Raw genomic sequence first — 25,790 nt, 5'->3', positions numbered from 1 at the left:
GATGCCATAAGGTATTGGTAACTAACCAGTAGGTTGCCCCTTCCGACAAGTGCCAGTGGCAGCATCTTAGAAAAAAGGATAATAACAAGTCAGGGCAGTCTCTCGAACCCAGGAGTTTAGTTTGTAGTTTGTAGACTGAATGCTTTCCAGCTTGTCCCTCGGTGTCAGAGTACCCTCTCTCAAAAGGGTGATAATCAGCTGAGGGTGCTCTATTTTTGACATTGTTGTCTGATGATTTATAAATTAAACTTAACATTGTCTACAATATTTTAATTCATGTAAATGAAATGAATCCCTGATATTGAAGCTTGGGTTAAATTTGATCTTTTATGCAGAGAGATTTGAAAACATAAGCAAGTTTTAAATTGTTAGGAAAAGTTTGGAATCTTTGCAACAGTTATTTTGCATCCTCATCGGAATGAGCAGTATCTCTATATATTTATACTTGTTATATTTCAGAGAGGAAATGACTATAAAATATGGCCTTTCTATTCAGGAATCTGGGAGTGATAATTTAGCACTGAAGGGAATGCTTGTTCATCAGTTCACACCAGCACTGTCATAATTAACATACTTGGTCAAATAATTCCTTTAATCAATGAACATTCATTAAACTCCTACATTCTAAGCAGTGTGTCAGAACTGAGAATATAGCACACAGAGGTGAGTTTATAATATTCCCACCCCTTCAGAAGTTCATTAGTGAGGCAGACACACAACTGTATGAAGAGTGTCGCGTGAGTAGTGTTGTTGCAGTCAGGAGCAGAGGGGAGAGCGAGACTGGGTGGGTGGCCGTGCAGTCACTGAAGGGAAGAATGCTGGAGGAAGAGAGCAGATTTGAGTCAACGATTTATTTACATTAAAAGATTCAGCTCTGGAATCATGACTCCTTTTTCATATGTGTGTGTTTTGAATTATTTCAGTGCCTAGGCCCTTCCCCTGAGAGCTCTGTTCATGTAGTTTTGTACAGTGGCTTCTTTTGTGATGTGTTGTACAGATGTGTTCAGGAAGGCACATCTTCTAACTTTAAGAGCTGCTTCCATCTCTTTCCTTTCCCCCTGTTTTAGTGTCATAAGTCCTATAGATGGGAAGTCCATGGAGTCCATAACAAGTGTGAAGATATTCCATGGATCAGAGTATAAAGCAAATGGAAAAGTCATCAGATGGACAGAGGTAAGGAAATGAAACTTGGCATCCTTGATCCCCTTTTAGCACAACTTTTTGCTCAGCCCAGAGACGTATTCTGGGCTGATTCTGGAGGATAAGAAAAAAAATCTCTGTTTACCATCTATATTCCAGCTCCCTCTGGTCTATCTTAGCTAACTGGGAAGAAATGCACCAGTTGTGGCCTGCAGCCGTCTGATGTCTCTTCTGTAGCTTTTAGAGATTTATTTGCATTGAAATTCAAGAAGGGTGTGTCTTTGAAGAGTACATACCATCTTTACTGGATTCTTCAGAAAGCTGGGCTGGTTATGCTGCACTCAGTTAAAACTATCTTAGATAGAGTCATTTCACCAATAAGAAAACTGAAGCCCAGAAAGTAACTTGTCCAATATTACATGGCAAAAGAGTAATGGCAAAGTCCTGATCCAAACCCGGATCTGGCTACCTCCTGAGGTCATTTCCACTATATTTTTTCCGTAACTTGAAAGCCGTATTATACTACTCAGCCATAAAAAAAATAATAAAATAATGCCATTTGCAGCAACATGGATGGACCTGGAGAATGTCATTCTAAATGAAGTAAGCCAGAAAGAGAAAGAAAAATACCATATGATATCACTTACATGTGGAACCTAAAAAAAAAAAAAAAGACAAACGAACTTATTTACAAAATAGAAACAGACTCACAGACAGAAAACAAACCAATGGTTATGGGGACGGGGGAATGGGGGGAAGGGATAAGTTGGGAGTTTGAGATTTGCAGATACTAACTAATATATAAAAAATAAGTAAACAAGTTTATACTGTATAGCACAGGGAACTATATTCAATATTTTGTAGTAACTTATGGTGAAAGAGAGTATATATATGTTCCTATATGACTGAAGCATTGTGCTGTACACCAGAAATTGACACATTGTAAACTGAATATACTTGAATAAAAATACATAAAAATGAATTAAAAAAATAAAACACACACACAAAAGAAAGCTATATTAGAGGCTAACCTGGGAATGAGAGGAGCAGGACAGGGACCCTGTATGTCTGTACATACCAGACATAAAGTGTATTTTCTGAGAATAACTAGGTAGGTCTTAGGTCCATTAATTTGTTTTGAACTTCATTTATATTCATCTTTAAGGCAAAGCATTCAATTATGAGAGTTCTAGGATTTCTTACAGCTGTAAAAGTCTTAATTTTTAAAAACATTTACAAAGTTCTGACTTACAACTTTCCATTTTACACACAAGGTAACTGAGGCCAAGGGAAGTAAAGTGCCTCACCCAAGTTTACTAGTTGGCTCCTGATAACGCAGAGATTAGAACCTGGTTCTTCAGTTCTTGAGCTGTTGTTACAGGTGACTTATCTTTCATACCAGGCTTGGTGTTTTCATAGGCAGCTAAGTGGTTCTAGCTGCTTGCTTTGTAATGATTATCCCTTTGACATATTTTGAGTAGCACAGGGTCTGGAACATGTAAAACTCTTTATTGCTTACAGAGTAGTTTGACCTCTGTTCCCACCTTTTTGCTCCCCAGTAACCCAGTGAGGTAGGCAGAGGAGCCATCTCATTACATGAGAAACGTCTCAGAGAAGCCCTGGGACTTTGTGACTTGCTTAATGCAGGTTACTAGCAGAGCAGGTGCCAGAGGTCTCCTGACTCCCACCCCAGAGCCCTTTCCCTTGTTTCATGCCACCACTCCCTCTAGTGCATCGGGCACAGGGCTTCAGAGCTGCCCCTTGTAGTCTTAGTATCTAAGTTGCTGATTGAGCAGGAAGCTAGGAGTTGGTATATAAAAGCACAGTGTATTTGCATATCCGTATCTTTTATGTTTTGTTTTGCTTTTGTATCATTTACTTTTTACGATAACCAGACAGGACAGATACTTTCTACTTTACAGAGGCAAACTGGGCATTCAGAAGCCAAAGGACTTGCTTGTGATTCTCCCCTTATGTGACTACGACTCGGGTCTCTCAGTTCCACATCTGCTGTGCTTCTGCCCATGCCCAGTGCAGCGCTCAGTTTGAGGACACTAACCTAGCTCTGCCCGCAGCAATAGCAGAGCCACATGGTGGGAAAAGCTCTGTAAGAAGAGGCAGGTCAGATTCTGGCCTTGGCCCTGAGCGGGTCACATCCCTTCTATGAGTAATCAGTAGTATAGAGGCGTTGGGTCATGTGATCTGTAAGGACTGTTCTCTTAGATTCTAAGATCACTTCCTAAGAAAACTGTCCACAGATGAGGGATTCCTTTAACAAGTGCACAATGCAAAATATAAGCCTATCCTGGTTCTGAGTAGAATATACTCTTATGACTATGGCCATGGCTTTCAGGGAGATAGGCAGGCTGCAGCTATCATTTTGTAGGTGCAGAGACTGAGAGGCAGATTGTTTCTTAGGTGTAAGACGTCGGTGCCCTACGTTTCTTGACCCAAGGACTTCGTGGTGTTGTATGTGTTAGGTCTTCTTGCACATCTCAGGGAATCAGGGTGCTCACACATGCGAGCTGATGCACTCATTTCTTCCTATGTCTCCTGGGCACAAGGTTAAAAGGCTCTTTTGTTTGGGAAACAGGTGTTTTTCCTAGAAAATGACGACCAGCACAATTGCCTGAGTGATCCCGCAGATCACAGCCGACTGACCGAGCATGTTGCCAAGGCTTTTTGCCTTGCTCTGTGTCCTCACCTGAAGCTTCTGAAGGAAGATGGAATGACTAAATTGGGGCTGCGGGTGACCCTTGACTCAGATCAGGTAAAGTCTCAGCCTTTGAAGCGGGTCTGGGCAGTGTGTGTGTTTTCTGGCATTTCTGACAGCTTCTTTCTGAAGCTTTCCTGCTTCAGCCCAGACAGTATAATTCTCTGGACCTTGGGCCTGACCGGATGCAGTGCCTAGCTTTCCGTCTGTTAAGTAATACACCTGGATGTGCTGCTTGGTCAGACTCTGAACCATTTGAACTCTGGCCTCCTCACTTGAATGTCTTGCAAGGACTTGTTTTTTTGTGTGGGGTAAGAAGTGTCTGAGGACCTGCCACCCCCGTGTGACTGACACTGGGGCTACCCTTTGAGACTCCCCAGCTCTACCCTTCAGGAATCGCTTTGCTTTCCTTAATCCAAGTACAGCAGGCTTCTGCCAGCTGGCCTCTGCAGCGCCCACTCCTCACAGTTTCCTTTCTGTCAGCATTTCCACGCTTGTTAGTGGGTGGACAGGGCCTGAGCTGTGTCCCCATGGACTTTCCTGTCAGCCCGGGTCTCTGTGGCCAGGCTTCCCTGTCTTTTGTGTGTGCTGTTTGCGGTCGCAGTCCAGTCTTCGTGCAGCATCCCCTGCCCCCGCCAGATGTCCTGGTCCTGGCATCTCTCCCTAGAGGCCTGGCACTAATCTCACTACATTTCTTTTGGATTTTGCATCCCTGTGACATGTCCCAGTGCTCCCACTTTGATGCAGAGGTTGTGTCATTCTCAGGGAAAATGTGTAAGGTTATGTATTTGGCTCCATTCCAGGACTAGTCATCAACCAACAAATACTTTCTACTCAAGGTCTTGCCTAGTGCTGTACTAAGCATATCAGGGTAAGACAAATGAAGTATTATGGTCCTTTCTCAAATAGTACTGATAATCTGGCTGGAGAGAGAATTACCTCGTATAAAGCAATTTAATAGCAAGTATTTTTCTGCTAAATATGTGAGCCTCTCAAGGGCAGGGGCCCCATTTATATTCACTTTGAATTCCTGTTTGTGGTGCTCAGAAAATGGAGTGTGGATGAGTGGTTGGAGGACAAATGTTCAGTTCCTGCTGTGGTAGAGAGTTGTACCCAGTATATTTCTCATTTTAATTTTCCCAACCAAAGGTTTACGTGCTATTTCTGACATTTCATACCTCTCTGTGCTCTCCCCCCCTTTTCCTGGGAAACTAAGACTGTAACAGATTAAGTGTCTTGCCCAAGGTCTCACAGTTACCAAGTGGCAGGGGCAGGATGAATAAATGACAGGGTAAGTAACAATTCAGGGAAGAGAAGGAGAAATTTGTGGTCATTACCCTGTGCCTGGCACTTGGCTAAGAAGGACATCTCCTTTTCCTGCTCAGCCTCCTTGGCCTTCTGGAGAGACCTACTCTGTCCAGTAACCTGTCACCCCCTTCTCTCTGTGGTGTAGGTTGGCTATCAAGCAGGGAGCAATGGCCAGCCCCTTCCCTCACAGTACATGAACGATCTGGACAGCGCTTTGGTGCCGGTGATCCATGGAGGGGCCTGCCAGCTCAGTGAGGGCCCCATCGTCATGGAACTCATCTTTTATATTCTGGAAAACATCGCATAGAGAGGACTTCATTTTTTCTGTTCAGACCTGTTGCAACAGCAGTCATACCCAAATCATTTGCACTTTAGAACTGGAAGATTAAGCTTTTGTTAACACTATTAATGGGAGGTGAGGGGGGTGGGAGTAGGGGTCTGGGGAACAGGGGTGGGAAAGGGTGGCTGGGGGGACAGATGTTCCATAATTCTAAGTCTTCTATGCATTGTCCACCAAGAAGATCTGGGCAGCTTCTGTTACTGCACAACAGTTACGCTATCCTTGCAGCTAATCCCCTTCTGTTACTGTTTAGACAAGAATTCTGCTCCTCTGTTTTAAGATTTACTTTTGGTCTTGTGCTCAGAAATGCTCAAAATGGGTACAGCCATCACCAAGGGTGGGGTGGGAGGGCAGAGGGAAATAAAAAATGAAGCATCGGTCTTGAACTCTTTGTACAGATTTGATATAAAAAGGACAATTTCATGCTGATCTTGTCCTGGTTACATCACAGCGACTTCACATAGAAGTCACACTTAGAATTTTGTTTGTTTTTAGATTATTGATGTGAATCAAAGACCCAAAGGATTATCTCTCTTCTATAGAAGGAAGGGCACCTCAGTATAAATGAGTCGCCCTCCCTTGGAGAGCAGAGCTGGGTTCAGGATTGCTCAAGAGCTGCCAGAGGGGATGACAGACATTGAATTGGGCCTTTCTGTGAAAGCTGACAGAATATACCCAAGATACTTTTAGTTATAATATATACTAGAGATATTTTTTAAAACATTTTATGAGAAATAATTTAAACTTCCGGAAAAGTTGCAAGTTTAAAAAAAGAATAGTGTACACTTACCCAGATTCACCTATTGTTCACATATTGAAATTCTGCCTCATTTGCTTTATCAGTGTTCCTCTCTCCATAAAAAATTGAGGCATTTGAGAGTAAGCTGCTTAGATCATAGCCCTGTACCCCTACTTTAATGCTTATTTCCTAACATAACCGCAGGACAGTTCTCAGCTTCAGTCAGTTGAACGTTGATTTAACACTCTAACCTGGCACCTCCGCCCCCCCCCCCCCCCCCAGGGAAGCTTCCAGCCTGGGATCTGACGTGGCAAGCAGCTATCACGACTCAACTTTTATCTTTTATATCATTGACATTTTGGGTGAGTATAAGCACCCCTCCAGGCCATTTTTTAATAGAAAATGCCTCATTTTGAATTTGGTTGGTATCTCCTCATAATTAGAATTAGTTTATGCACTCCTTCCTGGCCAGATGCCTACCTATGTTGTGTCCCCTTTAGGACATCATATCAGGGGTCACTTAATATCCTGCCCCTCACTGATGGTAAATTTTGATTGCCTGATCGAGGTATTGTCCAGTTTCTCTACTGCATTTTTTTCCCCTTGGAGCAAGTAACCAGAATGTGTATAGACACTTTCAGATCATGCAAATATCGCTCATTAAAATTTCCCCGTAGGCTTAGCATCCACTGATGTTTCCTGTCTGAACTGATCTTGTACTGTGATGGCTACCAGTGACTCTTCAATTGAAGTTGCACTTAATCATCTATAAGCAAAAGCCTTTCCCTCTTCCTTATTTTTTTATTCACGTAATTTTCATTATGGACTTGAGATTACTTTTTGAATGGCTGTAATCCATTGGTGCTCAGATGGTCTCAGCTTTGGCTGGAGAGAACACCTTCAGGCTAGCTCTTACGTCCTTGTGACATACTCCTAATGTTTTTTTGAACACTTCCTTTTCTGGCCTAACAAGATACCTACGACCATTTTGTGCTTACCCTGTCGCAACCTTGGAATCAGCCAGTTTCTTTTAGTGGAAAAGGTAACAGAAGCTAAGATTTGGTTTACCTATGATATATGTGATATACTCTCATCGTGAAATTTTCATTTCTCCATGAAAAATTTATTTTGGTCACAAAGTGGATTTCATGACCCAGTTTGAAAAACACTGCTGTTGCACAGCTCACTTCCTTGTCACTTGCATCTTCTAAAAGCCCAGGTCATGCACTAGGTTGGTCCCTCTGCAGTGAGAGCACAGCTTCAAGAATCCTCTGGAAGCTAGTGCAGGCCTGAGACAGCGAGAGGCTGCTCCCCAGTGGCTGGAGCTGGGCCTAGCAGCTGGCAGTTACAGGCTTGGGCCTATGTTCAGGGCAGCAGCTGTTTCTGAGGCCCAAAGCCTGGCCTTTGAGGTGTGTCTAGCTAGGTTCCTCCCTCTTCCATGGTGGGGGGACCCACTTTCTATACCTGCCTCACTAGAGGCTTCACTGATGGTGGCTGCAGAGAACTGGAATTGTGACCTTGCCCAGACTTCGGAGGTACTCGGAGTTTCTAAGGCAAGACAGAGTAGATGCCTGCAGATCACCAGCTGGTAAGCAACCGAGTCCTGGCACTGCCACCCCCAAACCTGACAGGCACAGGGCATGCTTGTTAACAGGGATAGTAGCTATCTGGTGTAGCACAGAGCTTTGTCTGAATACACACTGGAAGTCTGAGGCTCCTGTAGGAGTTGGTTCTGTTTTCCTGTAGAAGTTATCTTTCTTCCTGCTCAGCTAAATAGATCTTGCAGATTGTACGTATTTCTTCTGGATCAGTGGAAGCTTTTTAGTTCTCCTCCTAAGGACAAACTCTGGCCCTGCATTTTGTCAGGGCCGTTCTTAGTTGCATAAAATGTCCTCTATGTTTAGTAAAATCAGCTTGTGGAACTGGGCATAAAATAGCCAAAGCTAGTTTATTATTTTCTCTAGTTTTTTATCTTTGTTTCTATACACTGTATGTTGTATAGAACTGAAACATCACATTTCTAAATAAGGCAAATTCTTCTATAATGTAAACTTAGGTATATAGAAATCCTTATAAGTTAAAGAGGAACAAAATTGCTCTTCTGCTAACATTAAACTCTTAAATTACTAAATTCTTACTAAATGCTAGGCAATGTAGTTCCTCCATTTCTTTTTGTCAGTACTTCCTGAGCACGTATTGGGACTCTAGAGCTACAGAAATATGGGGCTTTGCCCTGTGTAAGTTCCCATCTAGTGTCTTCCCTCATTCACAGTGGTTCCTGAATGCAGGTAAGTCCAAACTTTCTAACTGAATTTACTTCTATCATAGCTAGTCATCTGGGGAATAATTTGTGCATTTGAGACAACAATCAAGCAATCTGCTGAACGTTGTGTCTCTAGAGTAAGTTTGTAATAGTGGTTCCCATCTTAATAATAATGCTAAAATAATGTTAATACAGTAATGGGATTTGGGGGATTGTAATATAGCCAGAAGGGATAAGGAGCAGAATAGGAATGAAATGCCCACTTAAGAGTTTGGGAAGCTGAGGCCCAGAGAAGGGAAGAATCTACCTGTGATGGAAGTGGAACAGGTACGAGCTTCCTGGCTCTACCCTCCCTACCAGTCTCAACCCCACAGTTTCATCCTAAAAGCAGTTGCCTTTACTTAAGGGGGAAGAGCTACTTACAGATATTTGGAAAACAAGCCCTCAAAAATCGGGAAGTGACAATGCAGATTCCAGGTAGTGCAATAAGAAAGGCAAGAATAAAACACAAGATAGTCTGCCCTTTAATTATGAGCAAGAGTTCCTGATTCTAAATAAACTTCTTCCATATTGTATTCAGTTCACTAATTCAAAAGGAAGTGTGCGAGAAAATTTTAAATTTAAAAATGGTTTGGGTTGTGGTTGGTTCCCAACTGCCCGCAAGTCACTCTCTCCAATGTTCAGTTGCTGCATTTGGATGAATTTTAGGCCAAGATGAGGCTGGGCAGGCTCTACCCACTACCAATGACCCTGCATGCCTTGGCTGTAACAAAGGCATTTTGAAGAACCTCAGTCTGTAAGTCCAGTGGGCGGCTTTGTCTTGCCTCCTTCAGCCTAGAGGTTCTGTTCTCCATAAAGCAAAGGGCAGTGAAGCAGATTAAAACCGGACAGGTTACAAAGGGAAATCTATGAGCCACAGAAAACTCTGTATCAGATGTCTGGCAGAAGCCTGAGTTTAGAAATTCCTGGGGTTCGTCAGAACCTTCAAAGATAGCCACAGCTGTCCTAGCCCTTAGTAAGCACTGGGGGAGGACTAGGTTGGGTCAGGAGCCCTCTTCACCACCTTCTTTGCTCTAGGCCACCTTATAAAGGCTAACAACCCTCCTTCTTATCCTAGATGACTGCTTGTGTGACACAGATGTGACCACATTTAAGTGTTAAGTCTCATATCTGTCGAATTTCTAGTAGTTCACTCTGAGAGGTAAGTAAAACTGGCTAGAACACTCTCAGAAAAGCTAGCTGTCTGTTGTTCCTGCTCTGTTACCCACCAGAAGCTGTGCCTTTAAGGGCAGGGAAGCATGGTCCAGCCTCATCCCAGAAAAAGACACACACAAAGATCAATCTCTGAGCCGTGCTTATGCTGTACTATAGTGATCCAGTAAGTTGAATATATCTGCTTTAGTTAGAGCCTTTAAAAAATCTTGAGGAAGACTTTGTTGAACTTAATGCTTAAAAAAGGGGGGGAAAGACAGGGTATTAAAGTTTATTTCTAAGAAATGTAGAATATTGCAGTTTTGAACATTAAATCTATTGCAAATATAAATCCATCATCTCCACCCATTCAGGAAAACAAAGCCAAAGGAGAATTTCTTGGGAAAGAACTAAGATTTCCTTAGGTGATCAGCTGAAGAGGCAAGGCTTCTCCTGCCCGCTCTCAAAGGGGAAGCATTAACAGCAATTTCTGTCAATTAAAAAGTTACTGCTACTCTAGCTTTTAAAAAATGACAGGGAGGAGCAGGGCTTTTGTTTAGGACTTTGATGGTTACCTTGTGCAGAGTGTAAAGCCCCTAGAAATGAATTAGACCTAGTTTCTTAATTAACTACATAAATATATTATTTTTCCTTCTTCCTCCAGTTACCATAAGTCTTTCAGTCTTAGGTGCATGGACCAAACCCAAGATAGAGCCTCGCCCTTACTTCCCACCGCACAGTCCTGAACAAACTTCCACTGAGAGCTTTGGGAAGCAGGGAGGCTAGTGCAACAGCTGTCAGGAACCAAGGCACAGGCAAGGCTGGGGGGAAACTGAGTTGTGTGGGATAGGTCGCCACTGACCAACTGGAGTCACAGAACCCTGCCCTGACCCTAACCCAGGGGGAGGTGGGGGTCCAGATCACACTCGAGTTTTCCCATCCCTTAGTTTCATCTTTTAAAGGCACATCTAGAAATCGTGCAACTGGGGGGCCTGGAGTAAGTAGCAAACAGTTACTCCAGGGGTTAAGGGGTTATAGGACTCCATGGCACAGAGCAGTGAGGCTGTCACTGCCTTCACCTGGTCGGGAGGGGGACTCCTGGAATCCAGCCTGCTTTGGTGGAGGCCTGGAGAAGGGCCAGCAACGGGGAAAGATGAGGGCTGTTGTCTGTAATGCAAGGACTTAACAGGTCTTTGGTGCTTGTGTAGCAGCATCTCCTTTATGTACAGAGGCTTCTGTGGCCAGTAAAGCTGGGAAAAAATGCTGGAGAGGAGTTGCTGGCCTGACCCCTCTCTCAACTTTGACCCTCTTTTGCACAGGGCACAAAGCATAGGAAATTAAGTCTAAATTGCAGTGAATGTACACATAGATTTCAGAAAGGATTTCCTGAAGACGGGTTAACGCCCCTCCCTAGTTGTGAAGATTGTGAGACACTCCGCCCGAGGCGCACCTGACAGCTCTGCCCCTTGATCTTCCTCACAGAAGAGAAATTTCTAGGCTTTTTCCTTAGATATGAGTTGGATGCTGTAAGGGTCCATGTGGGGCCCAGGCAGTGAGCAGGGCGTAGAGGGTGGGTCTAAGGGCCCAGGGAGCTGCCCACCTCACAGGCCCCTGGGCTCCAGGACCAGCCAGTTCTCGGTGACCATCTGTACGTCCTGGCCACTCAGAGGCTCCCGCAGCCTCACCTTCACCTCCAGCTTGCCGCCAGTGGGCTTCCTTCCGTCCAGGACCTGTGAGGATGGCGGAAAGGGAGATGGTAACTGAGGGGGCGGGGGCTGGGAGCAGACAACTCCCTATGCTTACAGGTAAAGAGAGAGGAGCTAGAGTTTCCTGCATGTCAACCCAAGAGTCTCCATTTCAGGACAACCCCGCCATCCTGCTGGTTGGTGGTGGTGGTGGTGGTTTTCGGTAAGTCTTATAAAAAAGTAGTATGTAAATCCAAATAGCCAGCAGTGCTCTGAAGTGGAGCTGAGAAACGTAGAGCTCTGCTCACTCGGTTTTCCCCACAGTCCTCATGGCAGGTCCTACAAGAAACGCTCTAGCTTCAAGGTGCAGCCTGAAAACCACTGAGCCCAAACCCTCCCTTCACAGATGGCCCAGAGAGGAGGGAATGATCAAGTCACACAGCCACTGTGCAGCAAGGCCAGGGCTAGAACCCAGGCCAAAGGTTCCTTTACACCAACCATGCTGCTTCCCTCCTGTGCAGAGTGCAGAGCAGTGCTACAGGCTCGAGAGGTCTGACCAGCCTCGCTGGGGGCAATACAAACCCTACTTAGGAACGACTCCCCCGAACAGGCAGAGGCCAGGTAGTGGGTAGAGCCCCAACCTATGAAGACATCAGCTCTGCCAGGGATGCTCTGGAGGAGCTTATGGAACACCTCCTCTCTGGACCTCAGCTGCCTCGTCGTCAGGCAAGCACTTAAGAGTCCTTACCTGTAAAATGCAGTGAGTTCACAGAAACTTAAAGGACTGTCTGGGGCTGATTCCTAACACAGACTAGCTATGTTCTGGTGGGTCCCCATCTGGAAATACCTTAACAACTTCATGTCCAGAGCTTGTTCTACCTCATCATGTTGGCAACTGATGCAAATATAGTCCACCCCCAGAAATGTGTGTGTGCCAAGTTGACAGCAGTGATCAGACCCCTCAAGGGCCCTTAATCTACTATAACTGAGAACCTGAGTAGCCTGGAGTGCTATGGAAAGTATATAGCTACTTCCTATCTGGGTGACACTGTGACATTTCCTCAGACCCTCTGAATCTCTTCATTCGGGAAATGGAAATAGCAAGAACTATTTATAGCACACTTACGGATATTTTTAAATTTATGGGCATGAAAACCCTACAACAGGGAATGATATTCAGTGAATACTGGCCAAATCTCCAGTTTGCCCATCCTACCTCCACGATCTCTCTGATCTCACACTCATTCTCCAGCCGCTCCAGTTTCAGGTGGGCTGTGCCGACCAGCTTGTCACTTCTGAAGAAGGATCTGGAGAGCCAAGAGTGAGCAGAGGATTGGACAGGGCAAGACAGGCAGAAATGAGCTGGCTAAACCCGGTGCAAGGAAACCGAACACTAGCAGGGGCAGTAGCAGGGGTGGCAGCAATAAGAAGCCCATCCTTCTTCCCTGCCCAGCTTGGCACTGTGACTGACTCACCCTTTGTGGAAGATTTCAAACTTGATTCCTTTGCTTTGAATCACCCTCCTGAATCCCCGGTGGTTTCGGTTGATGTTTAGCTTGAAGAGTTGATCAAATTCTGCAACAGGGGGAGAAGACAGAGGGACTTGGCTTCCAGGGATTTCCTGAGAAAAGTGAACAGGCCCAGGGCTGGCCTCCCCTCTCAATCTTTCTCCCTGCAATTCAGAGTGCCTGCCACTAAAGGGAGGTAGAGCATCCAGGTCCTGGCCTTGAAATTCACCTGGACAGTTAAAACACAAATTATACCAAAATGGAAAAGGCTTGGAATTTGGAGTCAGGATTCCTGGATTTGAGTCCCATTTCCACCACCTCCTTGCTTTGAGTCCCTAGGCAAGTCCTTTTACCTCTCTGAATTTAGTTTCCCCAACTGCGTTAAAGGAGTGGTAATAATACCTGCCTTTATCTCCCACGCTGAGCAAACCAAGTAAGATAATAGATCTGAAAGCACTCTGGAAACACGAGTGCTGCACACATGTATCAGAGGGTGGGAGGGAAGAGAAAGCAGCCCTCATGTGGGTCCTCACCTGGAGAGTTTGTGTTTTTCACTACAGTTGTTTTGTTTTTTTGAGCCTGGTCCTAAAGCAGTGAGAAGGGAGAAGTCAGGGCAGCTTGAAAAAACAGATATAGGGCCAGGAACTCTGGGCTACGCCAGTGTTGAGGGAATGGGCCCAAGGGTCTTCAAACCCCTCCCTATAGCCAGACTCCCAGGGAAAAATTGAGCATAGGGCCCTGGAATGGAAGATGGGGTTCACAGGATCCTACTGCTACCGAAACCTCACCGAATTAGGGTAGTGGAACTCAAACCGCACAAATGCATCCAAGTCATCAGGAGTCACCCCTATAAAGAAGGGAGAGCAAAAGTCAGAGGAAGTAGCCGGACCCAGCACTTGATATAGAGGAAGAGCCAGTGCCTCCCTACCGGCCAGGGGTGGGAGTATCTGGACAAGAGCCTCCGAGAGTAGGGGTGGCTACCTGGAGGTGCTGGGAGGTTCATGCCCTGGACAATGATCAGATGCATTTCTGTGCTGTTGAGTTCTGCGAAGATCCTGTAGCCAGGAAGCAAGGAAAACGAACCCGAAGTGAAGTGAAGGAGAGCAATGAGAAGGGGTCCCCTATTCCAGTGCCTGCCTGCCTGCCCAGTTGGGTGGTGGCCGGGAGGAGAGCGGGTACAGGGAGTTAAAGCTTGTCTGAGTAAAAGTAGCAGGGCTGGCGTGCAGACCTTGGTCTGGACCCTCTAGTCCAGAGCTCCCTCCCCAACCACCAGAGCTCTGAGCTCCTCACAGGCAGGCACCATGTCCTGCTCCTCCCCAGGCCCAGGCCTATGTCAGGGCCAAGCCTGGGAAGCCACAGTCAAGGGGCTAAGTCTCCATCCCTGGCTCCCAAACTCTTGCCCTGCCCCTGTATGGAGCCACAGTCTTCCTTAGGCTTTGGCACCTCACAGTTTGGAATGTCTTCAACTCAAAGTGGTGGTTGGGAGGGTCGAGGCCCTGAGCCTGAGCCAGCTGCAGGATCTCAAGCTGCTTCTTGCGGTCCTGAGCAAGCTTCTCAAACCTGACAGGGACAGGTGTGCTCGTCAGCATGGAAGGGGCTCATATTCTGCTCCCCCTCAACAAGCTCCAGCCCCATCCCTGCACTTACCGGGTGGTCTCGGCCACATTGCCCTGGTGCATGAACTGCTTGGAGAACAGCAGACACTTCTGAAAATAGGGGCTCAGGGTGACTCCAGAGCTCAGAGCAGTTTGTGTCTAGATTGGCCTTTGAGGCCTGACTTCTGAAAGCTCCAACCTTCAGTAGCCTCACCCTTCTCCCCCAACACACACCTGCAAGGTTACTGTTCCCAAGTCCCATTACACTTTTCTAAGTTTCTGCTGTTTCCTCTCCTGAGGATGGCCATCCCCCTAGATTCCTTTAGCAAACTCCTATTCTTCCTTTAAAACCTAACAGAAACGTCACTTCAGAAAGCAGAATGGCAGGCAGCAATTCAGATAAATACACAAATATATATACATGTATATATTTTTATATATGCATATGTATCTGTCTCCCCAAACACTTCTTCCTCCCATCTTCAAAGTAATTCCCCCTCCACTCTGTTGTGTGAACTTCATAACCACCCTGCAAGGAGGGTATTAATCATCTCATTTTACAGATGAGGAAAATGTGGTTGAGAGGGGGAATGCCTTACCCCAGGTCATACAGCCAGTGAGTGGAAGAGCTAGAATTTGAACCCCATCTGGTTTCTGAGCCCCTTCCCTTTCTCCAAAGGGAGGCTGTGGGCCTACTGACCTCATGCTGCTCCAGAAGCATTTTTTGCAGCTGGGCATATACCTCCTCAGCCTTCTGGGAGAGTCGCAGGTCCTCATGGTGGATCAGGATGAAGTCACCCTCTTCATCCGTTAAAGGTGAAGGTACCTGCTCAGGTCACAAGGCCCCTCAGGGGCCTCAAGAGTCAGATTATTCCTCTATTGAGTCTAACACATACAGAATCTAAACTAAATGTTTCTCCAGCTTCTAACCTCCAGTGATGGGAACTCACTGCCTGCAATCCTACCCCAGCCGCTGCAATGAATGCTCTGCTTTCCACTGGCCTTGCCCTGCCTGGCCAGCTCTGACCACAGGCAGTCCACCTAGCCCTCCTTGGCCTCTCTCGGGGCCATGGGGCAGAGATAAGCAAAAGCAGAAGGTTCTTCCTCAGCTGTCACCACATCCTACCTAAGTACTCCCTCCTCCAAGCAGCTACCTTGTTCACAGCCCTGCCCATCAAGCCTGATACCCACCTCTCTGCCTGAGAAGTCCTGCGGCTTAACCAGGTAACACTCACCTTGGAGAGGTCCACAGGTCGCCCAGCTCGGACCTGGATGATCTGGGCCTCAAGGCATTTGGCCACCCGCAGATGGGCTTTGGCCTGCTCCAGGTCCTGGGAGCGCTTGGCCTTCAGGGCTGCCCGCTGGTACTGCAGTTTACGTGCCTCTAACAGCGTCAGCTGCTCCCGTACTGAAAGGAGGGGACACTGGTTAGACCCATGCCTACCCCTCAGTACAGCCTTCACTCCTCCATCCCTCTTCTCCCCAACTCACCAGATGGACTCAGTGACTCCTTGGAACTTGAGGGCTTGGGCTCAGATGGGGGCCGGGATGAAGGCACCACAGGCTGTGCTGGCTTCTTGGCCACTGGGGCCTGGGCTGGGGGCTCATCCTACAGGTACCCAGGAGGCTGTCACAGGGGATCTGTTCCTCACCCTGGCCATGAGCTCCCAGACTAGGGGTCTCTCCCTAACGCTGCACTCTCGGTACGATCTGAGATGAATGCCTTCCTCGCATGGGCCCCAGAAAATCTCAGAGCTAGAAGAAGCCTCAAAAGCTCTCTGAACTAACCTCCCTGACAGGAGACAGCAGAGCAATGGGGATGGAACCTGGGCTCCAGAGTCAGAAAGACCTTGGTTTGAATCCCACTCTGCTAACTCCTAGCTGGGCACTCTTGCCCAAGTTTTTTCTCTATAAAATAAAGGAAAGAATACCTACCTCACTGGGCTTGTTAATATGGGACACCAGAGCCTGGGTTTGCCCTTCATCTGCTGTTTCCTCCCATCAACCCCTGGAGTCTCGGGCCCTCAGGCAAATCTCGGGCCCTCAGGCAAACCTCTTCCTGGTCCTCCTCTTCCTCTGCTGGGGTTGCATCCTCCGAGGCCAGTTTCTGGGCAGCTGCTAAAGTAGCTGCCACTACATCTTCCTCTGTATCCATGGTATGCTCCAGGCCCGGTATGGGGGGGAATCCTGGAGAAGGGAGACAGCCAGGAGAGGGGCAGTGTAGCCTTGGGGAGGCACCAATTTGCCATGGGTCCTGTCGGGATCTTTCTGGGTATGACTGGGATGGATGGCTTCCACAGAGTGGAGGCAGATATGTGAGAAATCATTCCCTCCACCCCAATCCTGCTCAGAGATCTCCTCATAAGCCCCTAGGCCAAACCCCATTCACCTGGAGGAACAGGCAACTCAGCAAAGTCAACTTTCCGTCCTGCTTGGTGTGCTCGAATGGCATCTTGATATTGCTGCAAAAGAAGGCAAGGAGGGAAGTATGGTGGGCAGCAGTCTGCAGGCTCCACTCAGGGAGACAGGGAGAGGAAGAATGAAAAAGGAGGAAAAAGAGCCCCTGAGGCAGCAGGAGCTCAAGAGAGAGAGACAGACAGATAGAGACTCAAAGACCAGGGCACAGACAGACAGAAGCCAGCCAAGAACAGAGGCCAACACAGAGGAGGGGGCTGTGCAGCGGTAGGCTCACCTTGGCAATGCGCTCATGCATCCGGGCCTTGCGCTCATCCCCACTGCCCCGGGCCTGGATGCCTGCCTCCCGGTACTTGTTCAGCCTCTGCTGCAGGGCGTCTAGCACTGTCTGTGGCTCAGCAGGGGCCACTTAAAAGGAGGAAGGAGGGCATCAGCTCTGCCTGCCTCCCCTCCATATCCCCACTCCACAGTCCCAGCATCCTGGGGTCCTACCTGAGGTTGCTGGGATGTCAGAGGCCATCACTGGCTGTACTCGCTCCACTGCTGGGGGTGCAACTGAGGGTGCTGTAGGGGCCTTGGTAGCTTGTGGGAGGGGCTTCAGGTCTGAAGGACCCAGAACAGAGATGTAGGTGGGGGTGCCTGGCCAACCCAGCCCCTGCCTGAGCAGACTCCCCCAACCATTCCCATACTGACCCTCAGGTGCTGGGGGCATGGCACTCAGGTCCACAGGCTTCCCCTTCTCCAAGGCCTCCAGGACAGCACCAAATCTCTGCAGTAGGAAGAAAGTCAGGTCTGGGGGCATAAACCAGGGAACCTCAAGAATCTGGGCTGAAAAAACTCCCCCTCAGGCCAGCCTCACTCAAGCCTAGTCTAGCTGTATGACACTGAGCAAGTCACTGCCCCAATGGAAACGAGGGGCTGGACATAGGGCCTCTGAGTCAGATGCCGTACCTTCCCAATCCTCATGAGCTCTCGGGCACGGTCTAAGTCTCCAGCCCGCTTGGCATTCAGAGCAGCCACTTTGTACTCTCTCTGTCGGGCCAACAACAGGGCCCGTGGGTCTGGGTCAGAATCGGGCGAGGCAGAAATACCAGGGCTGTCCAAGAGGCTTGTCTCAGGCTGGAAGGGGTTGTCTATGGAGAAACAAAAAGTCCACAGAGAGGGCATCAGGGCCAAAGAAGATTCAAGTGCCTCCAGGTCTGGCTGCCCTGAGGGACCTCTCAGGGAAGGTGAGACTGAGCAATGGACATCGGCAACAGTGACGGCAGGCTGGGGAGGCAGGCCGTGGGCTCTGGCCTTGGGAACCAGGACTGGACTTGACTGTCTCCAGATACCTGGTTCCACAGAGGGGGGAGCTGGGGGTTCTGCTTCAGGCCTCCTGCTGGTTGTTTCCTGGGGGGCCAGGGGCCTCTTGCCCAAGGCCACTGGAGGTGGGATCTCATCCTCACTGATCTTCCTGCCTTTCCTCACAGCAGCCAGCTGGGACTCCAGAGTCTGAGGGAGAGAAGAACCAGAAACCTAGCCAGCCATTGCAGGCTGGACCCTGCTCAGAGATAGGCCAGGGATCCTTCCTGCCATAAGGCTGGTGGGAGGCTTCCCCTCCATGGCCCAAGTTCCTCCTGTGCCTTACCCTCAGCCCCCACTGCCCTCAGCCCCACTCTGCCCAGCCCTGGTCCCCAGCCGAGCCCAGCCCACCTTCAGGCCACGGTCACAGCGCCTGGCTTTGGCCGCGTCACCTGCCTCCGTGGCACTGACCGCAGCCTCACGGTAGTTGTGGATTCGCTCCTCCAGCAGAGCCTGCAGCCCCCGAGGCCCTCCAGCCTGTAGATACTTTGGTTCAGGGCCTGGCCACTCCAGGGCCAGCTAGGCCCTTGCTGCTCCCTCCCTGCAAGGAAGCTAACCCTGAAAATGAGGCACTTGGATTCAAGGAGAAGGAAGAGCCTAAGAGCCCCACGGTGGGAGGCAAAGACTCACTGGAGAGGCCAGAGGCCATGTCAGAGGCAAACACAGAGGCCCAGACAATCTGTGGAGGCCAGGAAATGGTTGCGGGGGTAGTCTGAGAGAACAGAGAGGCCTTTGAGGCCGCCTAGGAGTTTCTTCTGCTCAGTCTCCACTTGGGGCAGCTGGGAAGGGTTACTGTCGACTTCCTCGTCCAGCCACACTCCATGTATGTTATACATGGACGTGCGGGGCACAGAGGACACTGGACCCCTCCAGAACCTACCTGAACTGCTGGGACTGAAGTTGTTGGGAGAGCTGTCTGCACTGGAAGTTCAATGTTGTCCTGTCCCTTCTCCTCAGAGTCACCAGGGCTGGCTGTCTCATCGCCATCCAGGGGCCCAGCCTCCTCATCTGCACCCAGAACCTCCTGCAGCTCAGTCTGAGGAGACATAAGTCCCAGGAGCTTGAGAGCTGCATGGCAGCACCTGAGAATAAAAGATACTCTCCCCCAGCAGTATTTCTCAGTATTAGTCACTGTGCCTGAAAGTTTCCTTTATCAAATCACGCTTTTAATCTGACCACAGATAGCCTTAAAAACAGTGAAGCCGCTAAATCTGATCTCCAAGTACAGAGCTCAGACCAGACATCAAAGGCGAATGGTCTCACACTGCACAGTCAGGAAAGGGACCCAAGAAGGGCAAGGCACTCACTCAACGTCAGAGTGCACAGAGGGACAAACCCCAGGCCTCCTCCACAGGCTTGGCCACAGAGCCCTCAGACACCAGCCTGGTAGACGCACCAGCAAGTCTGCATCCTCCTCCAGTCCTTCCTCCTCCTCCTCCTCCTCCTCCTCCACATCCCGCATACAGTCCGCCGCCAGCTTCTCGATGTGGGCCATAGGCAGCGGGGCTGGGGGAAGAGGGTCACAGAGAGTCAGAGCAACTCAGAAAAGGTTCATGAGGAGTAAAGGAGGGTCTTCAATACACTGCACTGGCAGACACACCTAGGTAGAAATCCTCCCTCCCTTCCACAGCCAAAGTCCCACCTTGGCTCTCCCTTTATGACCCAGCACAGAAGACCCTCAGCAGGGAAACCTTCCTGGACCCTGTTCAGCATTCCTGCCAGGGGAGTTATTCACAGATACATCCATCCATCCCCCCATATCACACCTTTCACGTATATAAAGATTTTTAACATTCATTTGAGCTTTACAATAATTCTGCAAGACAGGTAATATTATCCCCATTTTACCTGTAAGTAAACAGAACTTTCTTAATCTTCCTAACATTGCAATCCTAGTAAATGGCAGAGCCAAGACTCAAACCTAGACTTGTCTAACCCAGAGCAGGCTTGGCCTGAGAGAGAAGGGCCGTGGTTCTCCTAGACCAGTGAGCCCCTCCCAGGTCCTCTCACTGTCCTCAGCTCAGGAGAACATGGGATGGGAGGTGGTTCTCTCTGAGGGTTCCTGGTGAGGAGAGACAAAGATTTAGACCCTTGGACCCTCCCAGGCTTCAGGCCTCTGTCCTCTTTCAGGCCTCTGTCCTCTTTCAGGCTAGGGAGGGAATACCACTCATTTATTCATTTGACATAACTTATGTGCACTTATTATGTACCCAATTCAGTCAGCGCTGGGCCCCTACTCTATATGAGCCCTGGCTCAGGCTAAGGATAGGGACCTGAGCCAGCCTGTGATTCACACTGCTGACTGTCCACAACGGAGAGGGCGCAGTCCACAAGGGACTGAGCTCCCCATCACACAGCTGTATGAGTGGGCCAAGACGACCTCCTGGTGGCAGTGCTGCAGGAGGGACACGGGTATCACAAAGACCCAGGGATCGGGCTGGCTCCTCCCAGCTGTGAGGAGAGGACCCTCTCCACAACCTGCCCGAGCCCATCTGGTCCCAGTACCAAGCGCTGTCAACTCACCCTGCCCCTTGGGTTCTGGCTTCCTGCCAGTGGTCCCTGCTTCCCCAGTGAGAGCCAACAGCTCAGCCTCCAGGTCCCCGTCATCTTCAGTCTCCTCCATCCCCAGCAGCATGTCCTCAGGGCTGAACTCCACAAAGAGCCCGAGCTGAGGGCAGAGAAGGTTTCTTAGGAAGCACACAGTGAGGCTCCAGGAGGTCACTGTTTATGGGACCTACAGTGTAGAAAGGGAAACTGAGGCCTGAAACATTACCCCTTGGGGCACTTATCTCCCTGGTGACTCTACAAAGAATGCAGTAAGACTACACTGCCATTGTTATTACCAACAACAACAACAGCACTGCACGATTACCTTAGTTCATTCTCATAGCCCTGAGGCAGGTCCTATTTTCTTTTAAATTGCAGTGAAACATTTGCAGCATGAAAATTACCATCTTAACCATTTTTAAGTGTAGAGTTCAGTGGCATTAAGTAAATTCACACTGTTTTTCTACCATCACAACCATCTGTCCACAGAAGCATTAAGTACATTCACATTGTTTTGCTACCATCACAACCATTTGTCCACAGAACTGTTTCTCATCTTGCAAAACGGAAACTCTGTACCCGTTAAACAACTCCCTATTCTCCCCTCTTCCCAGTCCCTGGTAACCACCATTCTTCTTTCTGTCTCTATGAATTTGACTACTCTAGGTAAAGTTAGGTCCTATTTTTATCTCCATGTTCAGATGAAACGGTCTTGTGAGTGGCAAAGCTAGAATTTAAAATAAGATCTTCTGCCTTGACTCTATGCCCTTTATCCTACCACCTCCCTTACCTGCCTCTTTAAGACACTAAAAATGGGCTGAGAAGTCTCAGAACTTGGGCCCAGAAGAAATAAATGGAGAAGAATTAGAGGACAGACCCCATCAGTCTCCCACTTGGGCCACAGCCCTGGCAAGCAAATTTGTGGCCCTAAATAAGGAACCCATGAGAGCACTGAAGCCTTTAAACTTTGGTGGTTCCTGAACCCTCCAGGTCATTCACACGGAGGTGGCCATGGCAGGATGATGCCTGGGTTGAAACACAGGAGTGTTCAGGCCTCATCTCCTACGGGTGTGTGGTAGGAGCTTGTCAGAGGGTCTCTAAGGGTTCTGCCAACTCCAGGAGGCACACGCGAAGTCTCCAGACTAACAGGGAAAGCATGCAGATGATCCAGTTTGCCTAAGTTGTCAGAGACCCCCTCCCTCAGACTGACCCAGAAGTGAAGGTGAAGGAGGCTATTTTCATACCTGCTTGGCAGCTGCCACACCCTGGCCACTGGCCTGAGGGCCCTTCCGAGGTCTTGGCCCTGGCATCTTGGCAGCCTAGATACCTGTTTAATAGGGAGTGAAAGAGATTCAGACTGGAGCAGCCTACAAGCCCAGCCCTCAACAGAGCTACCTGCAGTAAGGTGTGGTTTGTAAACTCCCAACTCAGAAAAAGAATGCAATGCTTACACCGAAAGATGAAATACTAATGCTGGAAGTACAGCACTGAAGCAAGCAACGTGGGAGACGGAAGGGAGGGGACCACCTGTTAACAGGTATAAGAGGAGAGTGTGGACACAAGAAAACCTTACTGAACTGACGGATAAATGTGGATTAAGCCCAAAAGGCTGAGTGGGATGGGCCTAAGAAGGCAGATTCAGGGAATTAACTCTAGGTGCAGGGTGCGTTCAAGGCTGGGGAGGATTCAGAAAGGCTCTAAAACAGTCCTGTCAGATATGGTGGCCATATATGGCTATTTATGTTTGAATTAAATTAAATAAAAAAGACTGTTCCTCAGCTAGTGGTTACCACTGGCCAGCACAAATAATGAACATCTACATCACTGCATAAAGTTCTATTGGATGGTTCTGGGCCAGAGAAATGTGACTCAGCATTCTGATTCTCTTAAAGATCTCACAACCGTTCATAGGACCCACCATGTGTCAGTCCGTGTGCTGGGCACTGGGAGAGCAGGAATGAATGTGACATGGTCTCAGCCCTCAGAGAACATTTACATGGTGCAGAGCACCTCATCAACGGACAAAACCCACGCAGGGTGGCATCAGAGGCCATACGTGCCCAGGGATGGCCTCTTTTCCAGCGCGCGCGCGCGCGCACACACACACACACACACACACACACACACACACACACACACACACACACACACAGCCTTCTTGGAGAAGGGGAAGGAAGGGGGAATAGGAGTCCAAATGTAGGCAATAACCTGATAATGGTTCTGAGGTGAGAAAGTTTCACCTACACAAGGAAACTAAACTGGGATCATCGAGGCATAAAGTGTGAGCCCAGGAATGGTACAAACGAAGCTGATAATGTGAGCAAAGGGCAAAACAGAAAAAAATTTAAATCTAAAAGAGTTTGGGCAAGACTCTGAGAGCAATGGACGTGACAAGATCAAGTCAGCGATTCAGAAACATCCCTCTGGCTGCAGAAAAGGAGGAGGTGGGAGAGAGAACCGAGGCTGGAAGCCGTCTCTCGGTACCGAGTATCTTGCAACGGTCCCAGAGAAAGCTGAGGGACAGTAAAGGCGACGTTAAGGACAGACACAGTGTAGGGATTCCAGGGTTAGGGGTAAAATCAACAGAGCCCCAACGTTAACTGGACGTGCGCGCACGGGAGGGGGCGCTCAGGGTGACTCCAGGCGTCAGATATCGGTAATTTGGGTGAAAGGCGGGCGGTCAACTGAGCGGGGGATACGGAGTGAGCGGGCCGGTCAGACGCGCCAAGTCTGCGGCTCCGGGGACACCAGGCTGGACCCAGGCCCAGGCTCAGGAGAGGGGAGGGCAGGGAGTGCACAAGGGAGGCGAAGCCGAGGACCCCACTCCCGCGCCGCAGGATGCGCCGCCCTGCCGTGCCTGCCCAGCCTCCGCCATCTCCCCAGTCGTGCCCTCATCTCCCCTCGCCGGGGACGGGTACGCGGCATACCTCGCGGCGGATCCGAAACCGACCCGGGCCTTCTCCCCCACGGCACCATCCAGGGCTCCCGCGGCCCCGGGGCCGCCGAGGCCGCCGCGACAGGAAGCGCCGCGGCGGGAGACTGCTCACGCCCTAACACGTGACTCCACGCCCCTACGCCAAGCATTACGCATGCGCAAGACGAAGCGGGCGTGGCGCTCCGACAGGTGACTCCAAGGGTGGGGTTCTCAGCGCGCAGGCGCCTTCGGGCAGGTAGCGCGAGGCCCTATGGGAGGGTCATTGCCCGGGTGCCGGATGTTCGGCTGCTTGCGCAAATGCAGCAGGTGCGCCCCCTATCTGTGCAGGTTTACAACTTCCCCGCCAAGCTTAGTTCCTCCCACTCCGAGGCGGCTTGGGCGCCCGCTCGCCGGGCCTATCTAGCCTCAAGTCCAAGTCCCGCCCGTCTCGGCTTGGAGGCGAGGCAGGCGCAGGCTCAGTCTTAGAGGAAGGGCTTCGCTTGCCACCTTCTTCAGGGTGTTTTATAACTGAGTCTCTAGGGAAAAAGAAAGGGGTCTCACCATATTCTTGTTAATCGTTCAGCATCTGAATGTACCTTTTCTAGTCGGGAGGCGGGTTGAATATTTAAGATTTGACAGACAGTACTCATTACACCTCTTCATAAAGTCCCTTCAGACAGTTTAACACCAAGTTCTAACACCCCTACCCTGCAGGGCAATGGAAAGGGTACGGGAAGGGGCTTTAAAAAGAATCTTCCATCTAAAACAAACCTTGTAAATCACTTCCTACTATTTCCCAAACTTTAAAATCGTTGTTTTGTGGTTAGCGGTCTTAAAGATCTTCCAGTTCCCTTGGACAAAGAACTTTTCCATCTCCTTACTTCTTTTGGGTGATTTCCCAAAGAGACTGTCTTGACCATTTTAAAATTGAAGAGTCACTCCCATATGTCTTATTAAATTTTAAAATATTTTATAATTGAAACATTTAAGATATACACAAATATACAATATTTCACATTTGACAAGATGCAAGCTCCATAAAGGCAGAAGTTTTTGTTCTTTATCTCCAGTGTCTAGAGCAGTTCATGGTACATAAGAGGCACTCAATAGTTTCTATTTTTTGTGTAAATTAATACAAGCGCACTCACCACAAGTTCCAAAGAAATATCAAGTCTCTTGAATTTGTTATTATTCCTGAACATTCCTATGTCTACAATCGATGTATATATCTTTAAGCAATCCTTGGTATTTTTTTTGCAAGCTTTAACGTTGTCTCATTGTTATCACTGCATATATTCTTCAACTTTTTTTTTTTTTTTACTCAACCTTGTTTTTAAGCTTTACCCATTGATACTTACTACTTTTCATCTCTGTATGGTATGTCATAGTATGAAAATAATTCATTTTTCCAATGGATTGTCATGACTGTGCTATGAACATTTTTGTACACAACTCCTGCTGTATACATGTGTTTCCCCAGGGTATATACTTAGGAGTGGAATTGCTGGCTTATAGGATTTCTGAATTTTCTAAATATTACCAATTATCTCCAATGCAGTTGTTCTAGTGTACAAACCCATCAATGGGCACTTGAGTTTCAATTTTTTTGTATCACCACGGAAAGAAATTAAAAAAAAATTTTTTTAACAAAAAAAGAAGAAAAAATAAAAACAAAGAACATGGAAAGATTTTTTGAATAGATGTGTAAGTGTTTTGACCTGAAGGCCTCTTTTACTATTAAGTTTCCATTTTGTTACTCATTCATATTTCTTATCCTGTGGATGCCTTATTTACCCATTTTTCCCTTTTCTTATTGTATAATTCTTAAAAATATTCTAATAGTGACCCTAGCCCATTATATACATTTATAAATGTGTATCCATGTATTTTTTCCCAAACTAGTTAATTAGTTACATTTATTATATTTAACTCATAAATGTCTCATCATGATTCTAAGAACAAGGTCATTCTCCTACATAACCACAAAAATTTATCACACCCACAAAATTTAATATTTACATAATATTAAATTACCTAATATAAATATAGTCCATAATAGTGCTTGTAATTGTATCACTTAAATTCACA

At 48.1% G+C, this 25,790-nt stretch overlaps 2 protein-coding genes across 7 annotated transcripts in view; one reads left to right on the top strand and one right to left on the bottom strand.

The window, feature by feature from the left end:
• ZFYVE9 (zinc finger FYVE-type containing 9) overlaps window positions 1–5,860 on the top strand; it is a 130,630-nt gene extending 124,770 nt beyond the window's left edge. For 2 of the 3 annotated variants that reach the window (XM_074376493.1, XM_010951795.3), the window contains exons 16-18: window positions 1,068–1,173; window positions 3,734–3,910; window positions 5,307–5,859. In XM_074376493.1, the coding sequence (XP_074232594.1) occupies window positions 1,068–1,173; window positions 3,734–3,910; window positions 5,307–5,468 (445 nt within the window). In that variant the 3' untranslated portion in view covers window positions 5,469–5,859. Of the gene's footprint in view, window positions 1–1,067; window positions 1,174–3,733; window positions 3,911–5,306 lie in introns of all 3 variants that reach the window. The other variant, XM_074376494.1, reaches the window with a different exon arrangement.
• On the bottom strand, window positions 574–23,871 carry CC2D1B (coiled-coil and C2 domain containing 1B). Of its 4 annotated transcripts, XM_010951797.3 has the most exons (25): window positions 23,716–23,871; window positions 22,033–22,115; window positions 20,765–20,909; window positions 19,638–19,747; window positions 19,122–19,277; window positions 18,593–18,718; window positions 18,232–18,391; window positions 17,849–18,030; window positions 17,591–17,666; window positions 17,390–17,500; window positions 17,175–17,305; window positions 16,872–16,944; window positions 16,536–16,669; window positions 15,974–16,091; window positions 15,718–15,890; window positions 15,183–15,308; window positions 14,535–14,593; window positions 14,331–14,447; window positions 13,869–13,942; window positions 13,676–13,734; window positions 13,421–13,472; window positions 12,855–12,954; window positions 12,596–12,686; window positions 11,295–11,424; window positions 574–818 (listed from the first exon to the last, which is right to left on the bottom strand). In XM_010951797.3, exons 2-24 carry the CDS (start codon window positions 22,096–22,098, stop codon window positions 11,296–11,298), a joined length of 2,568 nt encoding a protein of 855 aa, XP_010950099.2. In that variant the 5' UTR covers window positions 22,099–22,115; window positions 23,716–23,871; the 3' UTR covers window positions 574–818; window position 11,295. The 4 variants fall into 4 exon arrangements, 3 of the variants coding, with proteins under 3 accessions (XP_010950099.2, XP_045370264.2, XP_045370265.2); XM_045514308.2 differs by lacking the exon at window positions 574–818 and having other exon boundaries at window positions 10,895–11,424; window positions 20,765–20,975; window positions 23,716–23,842; XM_045514309.2 differs by lacking the exons at window positions 574–818; window positions 18,593–18,718 and having other exon boundaries at window positions 10,895–11,424.
• Window positions 23,872–25,790: the final 1,919 nt, after the last annotated feature.

The sequence above is a fragment of the Camelus bactrianus genome, chromosome 13 (genome assembly GCF_048773025.1).
Source record: "Camelus bactrianus isolate YW-2024 breed Bactrian camel chromosome 13, ASM4877302v1, whole genome shotgun sequence".
In the NCBI taxonomy this organism is placed as follows: Eukaryota; Metazoa; Chordata; class Mammalia; order Artiodactyla; family Camelidae; genus Camelus; species Camelus bactrianus.
The sequence above is the reverse complement of the archived record's forward strand: the minus strand, read 5'-3'. Positions and strand labels throughout refer to the sequence as shown.